Genomic DNA, 17,836 nt, shown 5'->3' with positions numbered 1-17,836 from the left:
AGGGGACACAGGTGGACACGGGGGTGGGGCATAGAGGGACGCTGGGGACAGCGTTGGCCATGGCCATGGAAGGGACATGAGTGTCACGGGGGGGAGGGGGGGGGATGACATCAGGTGACACTGGAGAGGACAAGGAGAGGGATATGGAAGGAGACATATGTGAGGGGACATGGCGGGGACAGAGAGGAGACATGGCGGGAACATGCAGGTGGCCATGGAAGGGACACGTGGGGGACACTGGAGGGGACATGCAGGTGGCCAGGGTGGGGACCACAGGGGCCACCATGTCCTTGAGCTGGTCTACCAGCGGTGGGTCCCCCATGGCCACCAGCTGGTGGCCTCGATGGTGTCATTTCCCAACTGCCCTGTCCCTTGTCACCAGTGGACAAGCCCAGTCCCACTTGTGCGACGTCCCTGAGGTCCCACCAAAAACCTTGCTGGTGCCACCTCCCCCCCCAACATCCCTGCTGTCCCCTCCCCTTGGTGGTCCCTGGCTGGGGTCTCAGCAGTAGCTCCAGCTCACTCATACTGGGAGATGGGGGGTGGACCAGGTCCTCCCAGTGTCCCACCAGTGCTGACTGGAGAAAGGCCACCTTGACTATTCATACTGGGTGACACAGCCCAGGACACCAGTGCCACGTTGGTGGCTCACAGTCAGCCTGGTGTCCGCCAGGCCCCTGGGTGCTGCTGCCTACTGGCAGCGCCCAGCACCCCGACCGGCGGACCCCGCGCTTCCCCCTCCCTCCCGGAACAATGGCGCCGCCCAGACGGGGCTGCTCCTCGTCTCGGTGCGCTCCAGGCGCGCTCAGCCATTGGCCGGCCGTACGCAAGCAACGTGCCTTCTCATTGGCTGACCTCGTGTGAGAGGCAGGGACATCCGCGTGGCCTATATAAAGCGGCGCTGGCGCCAGCATCTCCTCCTTTCCGCCACTGCGGCCGCCGCGGAGGTGAGGCTGAATCTGGCAGCGCGGGACCCGAACCGGGGCTCGGCTCGGGGTCAGGGGAACGGCGAGCTCAGGCCTGGCCTGCGGCCTTGTGCCGGGGGTCTCCGCCCGCTCTGCGCATGAGCCGGCCCCAGGCAGGGCCCCGGGCCTGTGCGGCCCCCGCGCATGCGCAGAGCAGGGAGTGCCACACGTGTTGGGGGGGATCCCAGCCTAAGCCATCACCCGTCGGGGTATTCTGAGGATCTCCTGCAGCCCCAGGGGGGTTCTGGGGCATCTCCCTTCACGGCATTAACTGTAGCCGGGACAGTGGGCTCATTTTGGGGGTGCCCGGGACCCCCGGGGGCTCTGGAGCCGCCCCACCGCAGTGCTAGAAGGAACCAATGAGGAGGTGGTCAGACCCTCCCGCCTGTTGAGGGAGTTGGGGTCCCACCACCACCTAGGGCTTTAGAGCCCCCCGGAAGCAGCCCCATCCCCAGTTAAAGGCTCAGCACACCCCCCTAGATAATATGGGGGCACATACACATGCTGAGTCACGGGTGCAACTTCCAGCGCAAAAGGGGGGCCCTTAACTTTAGAGGGGCCCAATTCTTTCTTGGGCTAGCTGTCGCACGTGTGGGACTCCCCCTTTTATTTTAGGGAGGGGGTTCAGCAGGCCTGACCCCCCACAATATGCTCCTTCCACTCCCCACAGACCGCTGCCATGCCAGTTGCCCGCAGCTGGGTTTGCCGAAAAACCTATGTCACCCCTCGACGTCCCTTTGAGAAATCCCGCCTCGACCAGGAGCTGAAGCTCATTGGTGAGTTGGGGGGGGGGGGGGGGCTGCTGAAGAATTGGAGGGGGTGCTTTGGGGGTCCCCCTGACCCCCCTGTTCCCTTCCAGGGGAATATGGCCTGCGCAACAAGCGGGAGGTCTGGCGGGTCAAGTTCACCCTGGCCAAGATCCGTAAGGCAGCGCGGGAGCTGCTGACCCTTGACGAGAAGGACCCACGGCGCCTCTTTGAGGGTGAGGTTTTATTTCGGGGGTCACCCTTTTTTCTCCCTGGCACCCCTCTTTGGTGCCAGCTTTTTTCCCCACTCTTTGTCCTTACTCTTCCTTTTTTCATCCCTTTTTCATTCTTTACTCTTTTTTTTCACAGTTTCCCCCTTTTCTCCCTGTTTTGATCACCCCATTTTTAACTACTTCCCCACAATTTTTCCCCCCATTTCCTCCCCTTGTTTTCTCTTATCCCCCTCTTTTTTTTTTTTTTTTTTACTGCCCTGGTCCCCTCTCTTTTCTTTTTGTCTCTCCTTTTTTCTGGTCCTCTCCCTTTTATGCCCCTCACCGCCCACTTTGCCTCACTGTGCCCCCCCCTTTTTTTTTTTGTCCCATTTGGTCATCTTGTCCCTTGCTTTCTCCAGCTTTGCTCCATCTCACCCCCTTCTTTCTCCAATACTTCTCACCTTGACCCTGTTCCTTCATATTTTCACCCCCTTTTTTCTTGTTTCTGTCCCTCTTTGCCCCCCTTCCCCCTGTTCCAGCTCCCGCTTTCCTTCTGCTCTTCTCCCCCGGGCCCCCTTTGCTCCATCTCATTCCTCTTTTTTTCCTCCATTTTCTCCCATTCTGTCACCCCTTCCCTGGCCGTTTGCCTCTTGTTGCTGTCTTTTGCTCCTGTTTCAGCCTGTTTGTCCCTGTTCCAGCCCATTTGGGCCCCTCTTCCCCTCATTTTGCCTGTTTTGGTCAATTTGCCCCTCTTCTGCCTCCATTCCCCACCCCCCCCCCCCCCCCCCCCACCTGTTTCAGCCTGATTGCCCCCCTTTTCCCTGTGTTTCAGTCTGTTTTGACCCCATTTACCCCCATTTCATCCCCTTTGTGCCACATTTTCCCATGTTTCACCGTGTTCCCTCTGTCTCCTCCTCAGGGAATGCGCTGCTGCGGCGGCTGGTGCGCATCGGGGTGCTGGATGAGGGGAAGATGAAGCTGGATTACATCCTGGGGCTGAAGATTGAGGATTTCCTTGAGCGGCGTCTCCAGACTCAGGTCTTCAAGCTGGGCCTGGCCAAGTCCATCCACCATGCTCGTGTCCTCATCCGTCAGCGCCACATTCGGTGGGTCCCTACGCCCCCCACCCCTCAGGGCCATCCCAAACCCTGAGGGGCCCTTCCACAGCATGAGCAAACCCTCTCTGCACTGTGAGGGTCAGCCCCCAGCGAGGTCGGCAAGGTTCACTGCGGCTCTGCCGTACACCTTGTGAAGGGGACGGGGTCCAAGCACAGGTAACCCCCCCGCCCTTCAAATCTGGGGGGGGCTGCATGCTGCCAAGCACCCCCCTAAATTTTGTGGGGGGCACACTTCAGTCTACACCCCCATACTGTGCTTCATCTCCTCCCTCTTCATCTGTCCTCCCAATTCTCACTGAAGACACACTGCAAAGAGGCTGGGGTCTACATCTGGGTGACCCCCCAAATTTTAGGGGGCCCACACACTGGCAGACACCACCCCTAAATTTTGGGGAGGCACATGTCAATCTGCACACCCATAGTGTCCTCCTTACCCCCCAGCTCTCACTGCACACACCCTGCAAAGGGGCTGGGGGCTGTGCTCAGCTGCACAGCCTCAGCACCCTGCTGCTGGGAGCCCCTGCCCTAGGTAACACTGCTCCATAATAGGGAAGGGGCAACACTTTGCAAGAGTGTACCCCCAAAACAACGGTCCTGCAGTTAAGGGGTACCCCAAGATTTAAGGGGTGCACCCCAAAGTTTATGGGGACCCAACATTAACAGAAAGTACCGTTTCAGAGCCAGATCCCCATTCCCCAGGGCAGGATCTCCCTGCAGTGGGGTTGGGGTGCCCGGAGGGAGTTGCTGGTACAGTTTTTTGGAGTGCTGACTCCCCCGATTTTGGGGTTCCCCCCAGGGTGCGGAAGCAGGTGGTGAATATCCCCTCTTTCATCGTGCGGCTGGACTCACAGAAGCACATCGACTTCTCGCTGCGCTCTCCCTATGGGGGGGGTCGCCCTGGCAGGGTCAAGAGGAAGAACGCCAAGAAGGGGCAGGGAGGTGCAGGGGGGGGCGAGGACGAGGAGGAGGACTGAGCCCCCTGAAAACTGGGGGGACGACCCTGGGGTGAGAGCATGACGTGTGCTGTGGGGAAGGGGTTTGTGGGGGGACAGAGGGGTGGGGTTGGAGGTGTTGGGGGGGGGGGGCAGGAATTGGGGCGTGGGTGTTGGGTTTGGGGGTGCAAGGGTTTTGGGGTGCTGGGGCTATTCAATGGGGAGTGTGTTTTGGGGTGCTGGAGTTAATCAGTAGAGAAAAGGTTTTGGGGGTGCTGGGAGTCTTAGGGGTGGGGGGAGGGGTTTGAGGGTTTTGGGGTGCTGGAAGTACTTGGAGCAGGTTTTGGGGGAGCTGGGGTCTTAGGATGGTGTCAGGTTTTGAGTGCACTGGATGTTCTGGGATGCTGGAGGAATTTGGGGAGTGGGTTTTGGGGATGGGAGATCTTGGGTTGGGTTTCAGGGACTTAGGGGTGGGATTTTTGGGGTGCTGGGGGTTTTGGGGGGTTGGGTTTTGGGGTGCTGGGTTTCTTGGGAGTTTAGGAATAGGGGTAGAAAGTGGGGTTGGAAGTTTGTGGGGCTTTTGGGGGTGGTGGTGCATTTTGGGGGCCCCCCATGATGGCAGCACTGGGCGCTGAAACCCCTGACGATGTCTGTGCACCCCCCAGGGACCTTGACACCCTGGGGGGTCTGAGGGGGCCCCTGGGGGTGCTGGGTGTGTGTGTGCTGGTTTTTGAGGTCCCCACCACTAACCCCCCTGCTTTTTTTTTCCAGGTCCCAGCTCCCAGAATTCGGGGTCCCCCTGTGGGGGTTAATGCCAATAAATGGAGTTGTCTCACTGGCATCTCTTTTGTGTTTGGGGGGGGGGGGGGGGGGGGGCACACAGCAGCCTCCTGTGTTCCTTGGAGGCTTTTTTGCGGGGGAGGGGAGTCCCCAACCTTGGGGTGGGTCTGGATGCCTCAGTTCCTGGGAGGGTGGTTTTTTTGGGGGGAGGGAGGGGGGGTGTCCCCCAGTTTTATGGGGGGTTATCTGGATCCCTCAATTTGGAGGGTTTGTCTGAGCACCTTGGTTTGGGGGGGTGGGGGGGGGTGGGGCTGAGTACCTGGGTTCCCTGGATGATTTGGGGAGGGTCCCTAATGTTTTTGGTTTTTTGGGGGCCCTGATTTTGAGGGTGGGGTCTAGACTTTTTTGTTTTGGGGGGGGGGTGGCCGAGTAGCTGAGGTCCCTGGATGATGTGGGGCGTGTCCTGCAACCTCGGGGTTTTTGCAACCTTGGGGCCTCCAAATGAGGATTTTTTTTGGGGGGGGGGGGGGAGGCCTCGACTCAACCTTGGGGGTGTCTGAACCCCTCAATTTTTTTTTTGGGGGGGGGGGCGGGCAGCAAGTGCCTGGGTTACTTGGGAATTTTGGGGTCCAGACTCCTCCGTTTGGGGGCGGGTGGGGCAGAAGCCTGGGCGTGTGGGAGGGTCTCTGGGTTGTGTTCCCCCGGCGTGCGGGTTGGGATACCCGGCGGCCCTTTCCGCCACGCTCAACATGGCGCCGCCCATAAGCCGGAAGTCTCGTGTCACGTGTGGCCGCATTCGCCAATGGCCGCGCATCTCCGGGGAGGAACCGCCCGTTGGCCACGCCCCATCGCTGTTGGCGGGAGAACGCCTCCTCGGCGTAATGTGCGCGGCTGGGGGGGTCCTGAGGGGGCAGGGGGGGTTCCCCGCTGTCTGGGGGGGTCTTGAGGGGTTGGGGGTTCCGGGGAACTCGTAAGGAGCTGGGGGGAGCCTGAGGGTGTCTCTGAGGGGCCCCTGGGGACTGAGTGGCCTCTGGTGGGGAGTCTCTGAGGGGGTGCTGGGTCTGGGGGGGTTGTCCCCGGACTGCTGGGGGGCCCCGGCGCATCCCCACAACCTCCCCCTGCTCCTTCCCCACAGGATGGAGGGGAAGCGGCCGGGGACGCCCGGGGGTCCGCCCCAGGCGAAGCGTTTGCGGGGGGGGGCGGGGGTCCCATCCCAGTTCGAGGAGGAGCTGGCGCAACTGGAGGAACTGGAGGCCGAGCTGGCAGCCGAGGAGCCCCCCCAGACCTCTGAGAGCCAGCCCCTAGGTGAGGTGGAGGACAGAGGTGTGGGAGCTATGGGGTGGAATGGGGTGCTGTGGGGCAGGATGGGATGCTGTGGGGGCCGATGGGGTGCTGGGGGGCAGGGTGGGTGTGTTTGGGGTGTTGGGGGCGTGATGGGGTGCTATGGGACAGGCTGCGGATGCTGTGGGGCAGGATGGGGTGCTGGGGGGCAGGGTAGGTGTGTTTGGGGTGCTATGGGACAGGCGGTGGGGCAGGGTGGGGTGCTGGAGAGCAGGGTAGGGGTGTTTGGGGGTGTGACAGGGTGCTGTGGGGCAGGATGGGGTGCTGGGGGGCAGGGTAGGATGCTGGAGGTGCTGTGGTGTGCTGTGGGTCAGGACAGGCTCTGTCCCCCACCCCAGGCAGCCAGTTTGTGGGAGAAGTGAACGCCAAGTGGCGGCGCCCGGCCCTGCCTCTGCAGCCCCCCGACACCCTCTGCTTCCTGCAGCTCGACATCGACCACTACATCGGTCAGCACCCACAGGACCCCCCTGCCACCCATGGGACAACCCTCTGCACCCATGTGTCCCCTGGGGGAGCACTCAGACCCCCAAGTCCTTGAGGGCGGCACCTCAGGGGCCCCTCAGCACTCATGGGTGCCCTGGGAGGGGATGACACCTAAGCAACCCCTTGCCAGGGGAGTGTGTGACCCAGCCATGCCCCCTCAGGGTCCCCACTGCCTGGGATGTCAGGGGCCACCCAAGGCCCTGTGCCCATCCTCCGCGTCTTTGGGGTGACAGCAGCTGGCAACAGCGTCTGCCTCCATGTCCACGGCTTTTCCCCCTACTTCTACGTCCTGGGGCCGCCTGGTGAGTCAAGGACACCCCCAACCCTCCTTCCCCCCCAACCCTCCTTCCCCTCCAACCCTCCTTCACCCCCCTTCCCCCCACAACACCCCATCCCGCCCCCAGTTCCACCTGGGGCTTCTCTAGTGGTTTGTATAAGGGTTGTGCCTTGGACCCGCCTCGGGAGCCCCTAAACCCTTCTAGCCCCCTCCATAACCCCCTGAGCCCCCCAAAATCTGCCCCTCCCAGTTGCACCTGTGGATTAATGGCTCATCTATGGGTTGTGATCACTGTGGGATGTGGGAGGGCCTCAGTGTTCCCCCTGCCTCTCCCTTCTCCCCCCCCCGGGGGTGCAGGGCCTCCCCATGACCCCTCTCTTTCCCTGTCCCCCTGCTCCAGGTTTGGGGGTGCAGCACCTGGAGGACCTGAAGCGGGAGCTGGATGCAGCGTTGTTGCGGGAGCAGCGGAACAGCAAGGAAGGGCTGAGCCAGGCTGTGCTGGCCCTGGAGCTGTGCCACAAGCAGAGTGAGTGATCCCCCCACACCACCCCCCAGCCCCCCCATGCCAAGCAATGGGGTTCTGGAGGGGTTTGGGGGTGACCTGTGTGGGGGAAACCGTAGCATAGCTGCGCTATGGGGCAGGAGGAGCCCCCTAAGTGGCTGTGGGGGGGTTCAGGGGAGCTGCTGACACCCTGGTGCGTCCCCCAGGTATGCTGGGGTACCAGGGGGGGCAGATGGCCCTGTTTGTGCGGGTGGTCCTGGCCCTCCCCCGGCTGATTGCCCCCGCCCGGCGGCTACTGGAGCAGGGGCTGCGCTGGGGTGGGCTGGGGATGCACCCCGCCCCCCCGTTTGAGGCCAACATTGACTTCGAGATCAGGTAAGGGACTCTACCGCCTCCCAGAACTGTCTCATGGGCTCCCCCATGTCCCCTGGGGTCCCCAGTTTGCTCCTCCCGATGCTTACCTCTGTCGTGGTTTCCCCCCATGTCCCCTGGAGTCCTCAAACTGCCCCCCAGGGTCCTCTGTCTGCCACCCTGGGGTCTTTACTTGTTCCCCAGCATCTCTAAGCTACCCCTCTATGTCCCCATGTGCCCCCTGGGGCTCCCCCACTTCCTTCCAAAGTCCCTTGTCTGCCCCCCTGGGGTCCTCATTTGTCCCCAGGCCCCCCCCCCCCCCCTTAAAGTCCCCATCTGCCCCCCTGTGTCCCCCCACTTGCCCTCATCTGCCCCACCAGGGTCCCCCATTGACCCCCTGGGGTCCCCAAACCTCCTCAGTCTTGCCCCCCAGTCCTGCCCCCCGCCTTCACCCCCATTTCTTCCCCCCAGGTTCATGGTGGACACAGGGCTGGTGGGGTGCTGCTGGCTGGAGGTAGAGAAGGGTCAGTACCAGTTGCGGGGGGCCCCCACCAGCCCTGGGGTCCCTCCTGGGCACCCCCCACCAGTCTCTCTGTGCCAGCTGGAGGCGGATGTAGACTGGGTGGGGCTGCGGAGTCACCCTCCTGAGGGACCCTGGCTCTGTCTGCCACCCCTGCGCATCCTCAGCTTCGACATCGAGTGTGCTGGCCGCAAGGGTGAGGGGCAGGGGGGGACATCGCGGGGGAGGGGGGACATGGGAGGTCAGGAGGGGCAGTGGAGGAATGGGGGGGACTGAAGGGACAGGGGGATGGGGGGACATTGCGGTGCAGAGGTGACAGTGGGATGCAGGGGTGATGTTGGAGCATGGAGGTGACAGTGGGGGCACAGCGGTGATGTCGGGGCACAGGGCCAGGGGCTGGAGGGTGCAGGGGGGTGTCAGGGCACAGGTTGATGAGGGGGCGTGGGGTGACCCGAGGGTTCCTACATGGCTCCCAGGCGTGTTCCCTGAGGCGGAGCGGGACCCGGTGATCCAGGTGGCGGGGGTGGTGCTGCGCCAGGGGGAGCGTGAGCCCTTCCTCCGCACCATCTTCACCCTCCTGCCCTGCGCTCCCATCCTCGGCTCCCAGGTGCTCAGCTTCCAGCGGGAGCGAGATCTCCTCCAGGTCAGTGGGGGGGACAGGGGGCTGGGGGGCTCCAGGAGGGGTTTAGGGAGCTCCAGGAGGGAGCTGGGTGGCTCCAGGAGCTTCCTGCGGTGTGTGGGAGGATTCCAGGAGGAATCTGGGGGCTGATCAGGGGTCCCTGGGGGAGGCTCTCAGGGGGTCTGGTGGGCTCCAGGAGGAATCTGGGGTGTTTGGGGGGGGCTGGGAGCTGGGGATGCTCAGGGGTCCTGGGGGGCTTTCAGGGGGTTAGGGGCCTGCAGCAGGTCCCTGGGGGACGCTTGGGAGTCCTGGGGGTGTGTGGGGGGCTTGGGGGGGACTCTTGGAGGTCCTGGGTGGCTCCAGGAGGGGCCTGGGGAGCTCTTGGGGGTCCTTCCTGGGGTTGGGGGGGTTATGGGGGTCTGGGGGAGTTTTGGGGACACCTCTGATCACTTTTTCCACCCCACCCGCCACGTCCCCTCTCTCCTCCAGTCATGGGCTGAGTTTGTCCGGATCGTGGACCCCGACATCATAACGGGCTACAACATTCAGAACTTTGACCTGCCCTACCTGCTGCAGCGTGCCCACGTCCTCAAGGTGCCCCCCAACCTGCCCCATAGCCCCCAGCCTGCCTCGTGGCACCCCATGCCCCTCCCCCCAGCCCCTCGAGCCTGCCCCACAGCACCCTGCGGCCCCCAACCTGGCCGTAGAAGTCCGACCTCTCCCCTCCTCAACCTGTCCCACAGGCAGAACCCTTCCCCTGCTCCCCAACTCCCCTCATGGCCCCTCAACTGCCCTCGTTGCCCCCCAGGTGGAATCCTTCCCCTTCCTGGGGCGCATACAGCAGTGCCGCTCAGTTGTGCGGGATTCAGCATTCCAGTCCCGGCAGCTTGGCCGGCGTGAGAGCAAAGTGGTCAGTGCCGCAGGGAGGGTGACGCTCGACCTGCTGCAGGTATGGGGGGGCCCGGGGGGGCTGGGGTGGGGCTGGGTGACCCTTGATATGCTGCAGGTATGGGGGGCCCCGGGGAGCTGCAGGTGGGTGGGGCTGGGTGACCCTCAATGTGCTGCAGGTGTGGGGGGACTTGGAGGTGGGGGATTTAGGGGCTGTGGGTGCTGTCAGGTTGTCAGGGCAATTGTTGGGGTGTTGGGGTGCAGTCGGGGTGTCGGGGCACAACTGGGTGCAGCAGGGTGCTGTCAGGGTGGCGCTGGGGCACAGTCGGGCGCTGTTGGGGTGTCAGAGCTAAGTCAGGGTGCAATCGGGGTGCCGTCAGGGTGTTGGGGCACAGTCAGGGTGCGGATGGGGTGCAGTCAGGGTGTTGGGGTGCTGCCAGGGTGTTGGGGCACCCTTGGGGTGCTGCCGGGGTGCAGTGGGGTGCAGCAGGGCCGTGCACAGGTGCTGCTGCGGGACCACAAGCTCCGCTCCTACACCCTGAACGCCGTCAGCTTCCACTTCCTGCATGAGCAGAAGGAGGACGTGCCCCACAGCATCATCACCGACCTCCAGGTGTGGGGGGGGCAGGGGCACCCCAGGGAGGTTCTGGGGACTGTCCTGCCCCCCGTGTCCCCTCCTTCCTACCCCCATGTCTGCTCCTGTCCCCAGCACAGCTTGGAGCAGACATGGCACTAGCTGAGCTGGCCATCTACTGCTTGAAGGATGCTGTCCTCTCCATGCCCCTCTATGTCCCAGCTGTGACCATGACATGTCCCTTTGTGTCCAGCATGTCCTGCAGTGTCCCTGATAGGTCCCCAGTGTATCTCCAGCACAGCTCAGAGCAGCTGTGGCGCCAGCTAGCTGTCTGCTGCCTGCAGGATGCTTTCCCCTGGTGTCCCCCCATGGCCCCCAGTGTCCCCTCACGTCCCTGTGTCTCCCCATGTCCCTGATATGTCCCCAACGTGTCCCCGTGCCCCCAGAACAGCTTGTAGCAGACACAGCGCTGTCTGTCTACTGCCTGGAGGATGCTGTTCCCCGGTGTCCCCTCATGTCCCAGCCATGTCCCTGGCTTGTCCCTGTGTCCCCCAATGTCCCTGACATGTCCCCAACGTGTCCCCAGAATGGCTCAGAGCAGACGCGGCGCCGGCTGGCCGTGTACTGCCTGAAGGACGCCTTCCTGCCACTGCGGCTGCTGGAGAAGCTCATGGTGGTGGTGAACTATGTGGAGATGGCACGTGTTACTGGTGTCCCCCTCAGCTACCTGCTGATCCGGGGACAGCAGGTCAAGGTGGTCTCGCAGCTCCTGCGGCAGGTCAGAGGGGGTGCAGGGACACTGGGAGGGACAAGGGGTTTGGGGGTCATGGGGACGGACACTGGGAGGGACGAGGGGTTTGGGGGGCATGGGGATGGACACTGGGAGGGACAAGGGGGTTGGGGGCATGGGGACAGACACTGGGAGGGATGAGGGGGTCGGGGGGCATGGGAACGGACACTGGGAGGGACGAGGGGTTTGGGGGGCATGGGGATCGACACTGGGAGGGACGAGGGGGTTGGGGGCATGGGGACAGACACTGGGAGGGATGAGGGGGTCGGGGGGCATGGGGATGGGCACTGGGAGGGATGAGGTGGGGACAGGGGACGTGAGGATGCGGGGACACAGGAGGGATATGGGGGCGGGCACCCCTGCGGCAGGGGATCTGCACGCACCAGGGATGGTGGGGACACAGGCTGGGGAGCCATTGGGGTCTCAGGGAGGTGACTGGGGGTGCTGGTGCCCCCCCCGGTGCCAGTGACCCCCCTGTGCCCCAGGCGATGAAGGAGGACCTGCTGATGCCGGTGGTGAAGCCAGAGGGGGGGGAGGACTATGAGGGGGCCACTGTCATTGAGCCCCTCAAGGGGTGAGTGTGAGGGGACTGGCTCCGTGTGTGTCCCCAAACCTGTGACACCCCCAAACTCCTCTGTGACACCCCCTGACCCCCTGTAACCCACCCTGTGCCCGCCCAGGTACTACGACGTGCCTATCGTGACGCTGGATTTCTCCTCGCTGTACCCCTCCATCATGATGGCACACAACCTCTGCTACACCACCCTGCTGCCCCCAGGGGGGCCCCAGCGCTTTGGGTGGGAACTGGGAGGGACTGGGGGGGAACCAGAGGGGAACTGGGAGGGACTGGGGGGTACTGGGAACAGCTGGAATGGCTAGAGAGCAGGGGAGGTACTGAGAGGGGCTGGGGTAGGGTCGCGGTCACTGGGTGGGGCTTGGGAGGGGCTGGGGGGATCAGGGGCAGTGGGGACACCAGGAGGCAGCCGTGGGTGCCCCCACCCACCCTGTGACCCCCCCTTTTCCCCCTCCAGGCTGGGCCCCAGTGACTTCATTCGCACCCCAACGGGTGAGCTCTTTGTCACTGCCAGCGTGCGCAAGGGGCTGCTGCCCCGTGTCCTCGAGGGGCTGCTGGCTGCCCGCAAGAGGTAGGGACATGGGGGGTGGAAGCACACACTGGGGGACAGGGGGATACAGGAACGGGGGGGGACGTGAAGGAACAGGGGGACATGGGGGGATGCGGGACACACACAGGTGGCCATGGAGAGGACATGGAGAGGGACACGTCCCCCTGAGGGATTTTGGGGTCTCCATATGAAGATTGGGGGTTCCTGGTGGGTTTGTGTCCCTCTGTGGGGTTCTGGGGCTGGGGTTGGCTGTGGGTCGCTGTGGGTCACAGCAGGTCCTGGCAGGGTGAAGGCAGAGCTGGCGCAGGAGCAGGACGGGTTCCGGCGGCAGGTCTTGGACGGGCGGCAGCAGGCACTGAAGGTCAGCGCCAACTCAGTCTATGGCTTCACCGGTGCCCAGGCTGGGCGCCTGCCCTGCCTCGAGATCTCCCAGGTGAGCCCCGTGGCTGCCTCACAGTGCCCCACTGCTCCCCGTGGCACCCCACCGCACCCCACGATGCCCCACAGCACCCAACAGATCCCCACAGCACGTGCTGTCCCCAACACAGCCTCCCCCGGGCTTCTTGGACCCAGCACTGGGCTTTCCCCAAACCCCTCAGGCAGGTGGGGGGCCCCTGCCCCTCAGCCCTCCCTGCCTTACGCCCCCCTCTGCCCCACAGCCCCCCAATGTCCCTGTGTGTGTCCCCAGAGTGTCACCAGCTTTGGGCGCCAGATGATCGAGCGGACGAAGCAGCTGGTGGAGAGTAAATACTGCCTGGCGCAGGGCTTCCCTGCAGATGCCAAGGTGGGCTGAGGAGGCTTCTGGGGGTCCTGGGTGGGTTCTGAGGCATTCGGGAGGGCCCTCGGGGGGGATGCCGAGGGGCTGGGGGGGCCCCAGAGGGCAAATCTTGCCTGGTGCTGGGTTGCCCTGCTGATGCCAAGGTGGGTCCTGGGAGGGTGTGGCGGGTCCTGAGGGTTTTCCAGGGCATCCCAGGGAGTTTTAGGGGGTCCTGAGGGGGTTTTGGGGCATCCTGGGGGGTTTATAGTGGGTGCTGAGGGGATTTGGGGGGGGTCCTGGGGGCGGTTTGGGGGTCTTGGGGAGAATTGAAGGTCCCGGGGGGGGTTGGGGAGGGGTCCTAGGGACAGCTTGGGGGTTCCAGGGGCAGATTTGGGAGTTCCCGGGGTTTTCAGGGGTCCCGGGAGGATTTGGGAATGCTGGGGGGAGATGTAGGGGTCCCGAGTGTGACCCTGAGGCCATGCCCTCCCAGGTGGTGTACGGGGACACGGACTCGGTGATGTGCCGGCTGGGGGTGACCTCGGTGGCTGAGGCGATGGCCCTGGGGCGGGAGGTGGCCACCTGGGTCTCCAGCCACTTCCCCTCCCCCATCAAACTGGAGTTTGAGAAGGTCAGAGGGGCCCGGGGGGGTCCCCACGTCCCCAAGGGGGGTTCTTAGATCCCTGGGGGGAGCGGTCCTCATGTCCCCAGGTATGTCCCTGCATTCTTGTGAGGGTCCCTGGGGTGGTCTCCAGGGAGACCCCCACATCACTGAGATGGTCCGCATGTCCTCAGGGATGTCTGTGGGGTCCCCATGTCCCAAAAGTTTTCCTGGGGGTCTCCCTACGTCCTTGGGGCATCCCTACAGCCCCAAAGCTGTCCCTTCAGTGACCCCTGTGTCCCTGGATGGTTCCCATGTCCCGGGATGGGGGGGTCCCCACATTCTGAGGTGGTCCGTGCTGAGGTTGCCCCACCACAGGTGTACTGGCCATACCTGCTGATCAGCAAGAAGCGCTACGCGGGGCTCTGCTTCTCCTCCCGCGCCGAGGCCCACGACAAGCTGGACTGCAAGGGGCTGGAGGCCGTTCGGCGTGACAACTGTCCCCTGGCTGCCAACCTGGTCACCGCCTGCCTGCACCGCATCCTGCTACACCGGTGAGGGGGTGCAGGGTGGTCCTGTGGGGCGGGGAGGTGTCCCTGTGAGCACTGTGTGCCACACGGTGTCTCTCCATGAGAAGGGGCCGGGGGGAGGGGGGTCATCATGTGTCCCCGGTGGATGGGGTGTGGGGTGCAGGGGTCCCCATGTGTGCCCCCCATGGATGCTGTGGGGGCGGGGGGTCCCCATATGTCTTCTGTGGGTGCTGTAGGGCCCTGTGACACCCCCCATCCTCCTCTCCTTAGGGAAGCTGTGGGGTGATGTGGGCATCCCCCAGCGCCCCCAACCCCCTTTTCTCCCCCAGGGACCCCAAGGGGTGATCTCAGACCTCCTGGGGCAGCTGGGGGTCCCCCAGCACCCCCAGCACCCCCTGTGTTGCCCCCCAGGGACCCTGCGGGGTGATGTGGGCATCCCCCAGCCCCCCTGAACCTGCTTTTTCCCTCCAGGGACCCCGATGGGGCGGTGGCCCACGCACAGGAGGTGATCTCGGACCTGCTGTGTAACCGGGTGGACATCTCGCAGCTCGTTATCACCAAGGAGTTAACGAGGGCGGCCAGTGCCTACGCAGCCCCCCAGGCCCACGTCCATCTGGCCGAGAGGTGGGGGGACCCTATGGCAGCACCCCAAAACCAGCACCAGCAAATGGGGACCCCCGGGTGGGCACACTGGAAGAGGCACCCCAAAAGGGGGATCCCAAAATGGGCAACTGAAAGTAGAGACCCCCAAATGGGCACCCCAAAATGGGGGTTCCCCAAATAGGCACCTGAAAAAGGAGACCCCTTACATGGGCACCACAAAACAGATCCCCCCCCCCCCCCCCCCAAATTTGGCACCCTATACCCCCTCCCCAAACTGGGCACTTTTATGGGGCACCTGCAGGTGGGTGTCCCCAGACTGGGGGAGGGGGGGTGGGGGTGACCAAAGTGGGGTGCCCCCCACCCATGGGTGCCTCCCTCCCTGCCCTTAGGATGCGGCAGCGGGACCCTGGCAGTGCCCCCAGCTTGGGCGATCGCGTCCCCTATGTCATCGTCACCGGCGCCAAGGGGGTGGCTGCCTACATGAAGTCTGAGGTGGGGAGTGTGTGTGGGGGCACTTGGGTTGGGGTGGGCATGAGTCGGGGGGGCTCATCCTGTGAGGCACACACGGGGGGGGCCATGATGGGGATTTGGGGCGGCTTGTGAGGGGGTGGGGGGACATGGGGGGGATGTAATGGGGGCTGGGGAGCCCAGGGAGAACATGGAGGTGGTTCAGAGATGAACAGAGGGATGAGGCACCAGTGGGTTTCTGGGAGGACAAACTGGGGGTGTGACGCGACAGAGGGACATCGGGGGGTGCCGGGGGAGTCCTCAAAGCCGCTGCCTGCCCCCCTCCCCACCCCCCACCCCCCAGGATCCCATCTATGCCCTGGAGCACAACCTGCCCATCGACACCCGCTACTACCTGGAGCAGCAGCTGGCCAAGCCTCTGCTCCGCATCTTCGAGCCCATCCTGGGCGAGGGCCGGGCCGAAAGCGTCCTCCTGCGTGAGTCACTCCAAAGCCAACGCTGGGGGCACCCCAAAACCCACCCGAGGACCCCAAATCCCACCCAGGGCTTCCACCAGTACCCCCTTGAGCCCATCCTGGGCAAGAGCAGGGCTGAGAGTGTCCTCCTGCTTGAGTCACCCCAAAACTGATACTGTGGTGAACCCAGAAATGCTCTTGCACCCCAAAACCCACCTGGGGACCCCAAACTCATCCAGGGGACCCCGAAATCCCACCTACACCCCCTTGGTCCCAGCTGTATGGACAGCAGGGCTGAGAGTGTCCTCCTGCCTGATTACCCCAAAATACACGTGGGACCCCAAAATCCTTCTCAGGGGACCCTAAACCTCACTGGGGGCACCCCAAAACCTGCTTGGGGACCCCAAAACCCACCAGGTGACCCCAGATACCCCCCAGTCTCCCCCAAATCCCCCACCCCCACCCTAGGACCCGCTCTGGGGACCCACAGCACAGGGTGCCCCTGGGGAAGGAGGGGGGTAGATTTAGAGGCTCCCAGGGGTGTGGGAGGATTTGGGGGGCTCTAGGGGGGTTGGGGATTTTGTTGTCGTCCCCCCCCCCCCCCCGACTCCTTCTTTTTTTCCCCACAGAGGGGGAGCATACCCGCTGCAAGACAGTGCTGACAGCCAAGGTCGGGGGGCTCATGGCCTTTGCCACCAAGCGCAGCACCTGCGTGGGGTGTCGGGCCATCCTGACTCACCATGGTGAGTAGGACCCTCCCCCCAAGAATAACGGGGACCCCCCGGGGGCTGCTGCCAGCTGCCCCCCGGTCCCACCCCAGGCAGGATCAGGTCCCAGTTGTCCCCCGTTTCTCTCCCCACCCCGCCAGGTGCCGTGTGTGACTTCTGCCGGCAGCGACAGTCCGAGCTCTACCAGAAGGAGGTGGGGGTCCTGGATGCTTGGGTCCATATTTTGGGGGTGTCTCGACACCTGGGTCCCCCCTTTTTTTTTTGGGGGGGGTAGGGGGTGGAATGCCTTTTCCCCCTTTTTTTGGGGTATCCTAAACTTCTGGGTCCCCTCTTTGGGGCACTCCTGATTCCTGGGTCCCCCTGTTTTTGGGGCGGTGTCCTGGACACTTGGGTCCCTTTTTCGGGGGGTTCCCTGGATCTCTGTTTTTGGGGTGGTCTCTGATGCCAGCCTTTGTCCGCAGGTGTCCCAGCTGGCAGCGCTGGAAGAGCGCTTCTCCCGACTCTGGAGCCAGTGCCAGCGCTGCCAGGGCTCCCTGCACGAGGACGTCCTCTGCACCAGGTGACCTTTCTGAGCTGCCACCCCCTGTGTCCCCCACGCTATCCCCAGGTGCCCCACATCCCCCTGTCATTGTCCGTGGTGGTCCTCAATATTGTCCCCAACATCGCCAGTGTCCTCCCACCATCCCCCAATGTTCTCTATGCTGTCCCTGGGTCTCCCGTGTCCCCTTGATGTCCCCAGCATCCCTGATTTTGTCTCCAACATTGTCCCAAATGTCCCCCTCATGCTGTCCGTGTCCCCCAATGCCATCCCTGTCCCCTGTGTCCCCCTACACTGTCTTTGTGTCTCCAATATCCTCCCCATATACCCCCACAATGTCCCCAATACCATCCCTGTCCCCCCAACTCTGCCCCCGTCGCCCCTCACATGTCCCTACGTCCTCAACGCCATTTGTCTGCCCCCCGTGATGTCCCCAATGTCCCCCCATACTGTCTCTGTGTCCCCAGTGCCATCCCTGTCCCGTCTGCTGTCCCCAGTGTCTCCCTACACTGTCTTTGTGTCTCCAGTGTCCCCCTCATACACCCCCACAGTGTCCCCCACACCATCCCTGTCCCTCCCCCCTGATGTCCCCGTGTCCTCCCAGCCGCGACTGCCCCATTTTCTACATGCGGTGGAAGGTGCAGAAGGACCTGGACGCGCAGGAGCGACTGGTGGCCCGCTTCGGCCCCCCCAGCTGGTGAGGGGAGGCCGCTCTGGGGTCCTGGGACCCTCCGGGACCCCCCTTCCACCCCTCCCCTGGCGGGATTTGGGGCATTTTGGTGGGTTTTCTACTGTGAATAATAATTAAAAAAGCACTGATTTTGAGTGGTTCTGTGGCTAGGGGCGGGGCGGGGGGTGGGGGTAGGGGAGAGGCCCTGGGTCCCCTTTAAGGATAATGGGGGGTGGGATGGGGGTCGTTGGGATATCTCGGGGAGCG

At 63.7% G+C, this 17,836-nt stretch overlaps 2 protein-coding genes and 1 non-coding gene across 4 annotated transcripts; all 3 read left to right on the top strand.

Annotated features, from left to right (window-relative positions):
- Positions 1–851: 851 nt before the first annotated feature.
- RPS9 (ribosomal protein S9) lies at positions 852–4,808 on the top strand. 2 transcript variants are annotated; one of them, XM_040594156.1, is made up of 6 exons: positions 852–947; positions 1,636–1,741; positions 1,825–1,947; positions 2,843–3,029; positions 3,838–4,046; positions 4,745–4,808. In XM_040594156.1, the coding sequence occupies exons 2-5, from the start codon at positions 1,645–1,647 to the stop codon at positions 4,013–4,015; spliced, it is 585 nt and encodes a 194-aa protein (XP_040450090.1). In that variant the 5' UTR covers positions 852–947; positions 1,636–1,644; the 3' UTR covers positions 4,016–4,046; positions 4,745–4,808. The 2 variants fall into 2 exon arrangements, with proteins under 2 accessions (XP_040450090.1, XP_040450091.1); XM_040594157.1 differs by lacking the exon at positions 852–947 and adding an exon at positions 973–996.
- LOC121089696 lies at positions 4,578–4,671 on the top strand. The gene has a single exon (XR_005828323.1). It is a non-coding gene; the product is annotated as a small nucleolar RNA SNORD88 (small nucleolar RNA).
- Positions 4,809–5,580: 772 nt separating the features above from the next.
- On the top strand, positions 5,581–17,714 carry POLD1 (DNA polymerase delta 1, catalytic subunit). Its single transcript, XM_040594110.1, has 26 exons — positions 5,581–5,636; positions 5,889–6,058; positions 6,433–6,540; positions 6,739–6,879; positions 7,255–7,380; positions 7,563–7,731; positions 8,179–8,423; positions 8,704–8,870; positions 9,336–9,440; positions 9,655–9,795; positions 10,237–10,347; positions 10,895–11,086; positions 11,584–11,672; positions 11,779–11,895; positions 12,130–12,243; positions 12,508–12,655; positions 12,911–13,006; positions 13,470–13,607; positions 13,956–14,131; positions 14,579–14,731; positions 15,100–15,202; positions 15,522–15,654; positions 16,263–16,376; positions 16,502–16,554; positions 16,823–16,920; positions 17,504–17,714. Coding segments are annotated over exons 1-26 (3,306 nt in total). The 5' UTR covers positions 5,581–5,634; the 3' UTR covers positions 17,601–17,714.
- The last annotated feature ends 122 nt before the right edge of the window (positions 17,715–17,836 follow it).

The sequence above is a fragment of the Falco naumanni genome, chromosome 5 (assembly GCF_017639655.2).
Source record: "Falco naumanni isolate bFalNau1 chromosome 5, bFalNau1.pat, whole genome shotgun sequence".
Taxonomy (NCBI): domain Eukaryota; kingdom Metazoa; phylum Chordata; class Aves; order Falconiformes; family Falconidae; genus Falco; species Falco naumanni.
This window is presented reverse-complemented; position numbering and strand designations above follow the sequence as displayed.

Bases quoted from the DNA above. Each gene is read 5' to 3' on its own strand.
- RPS9 (XM_040594156.1), top strand. From the start codon at position 1,645: ATGCCAGTTGCCCGCAGCTGGGTTTGCCGAAAAACCTATGTCACCCCT. The intron at 1,948-2,842 runs GTGAGGTTTTAT...TCTCCTCCTCAG, and splicing joins CCCACGGCGCCTCTTTGAGG to GGAATGCGCTGCTGCGGCGG. The intron at 3,030-3,837 runs GTGGGTCCCTAC...GGTTCCCCCCAG, and splicing joins ATCCGTCAGCGCCACATTCG to GGTGCGGAAGCAGGTGGTGA.
- POLD1 (XM_040594110.1), top strand. The intron at 13,608-13,955 runs GTCAGAGGGGCC...GCCCCACCACAG, and splicing joins TCAAACTGGAGTTTGAGAAG to GTGTACTGGCCATACCTGCT. The intron at 16,921-17,503 runs GTGACCTTTCTG...GTGTCCTCCCAG, and splicing joins GAGGACGTCCTCTGCACCAG to CCGCGACTGCCCCATTTTCT.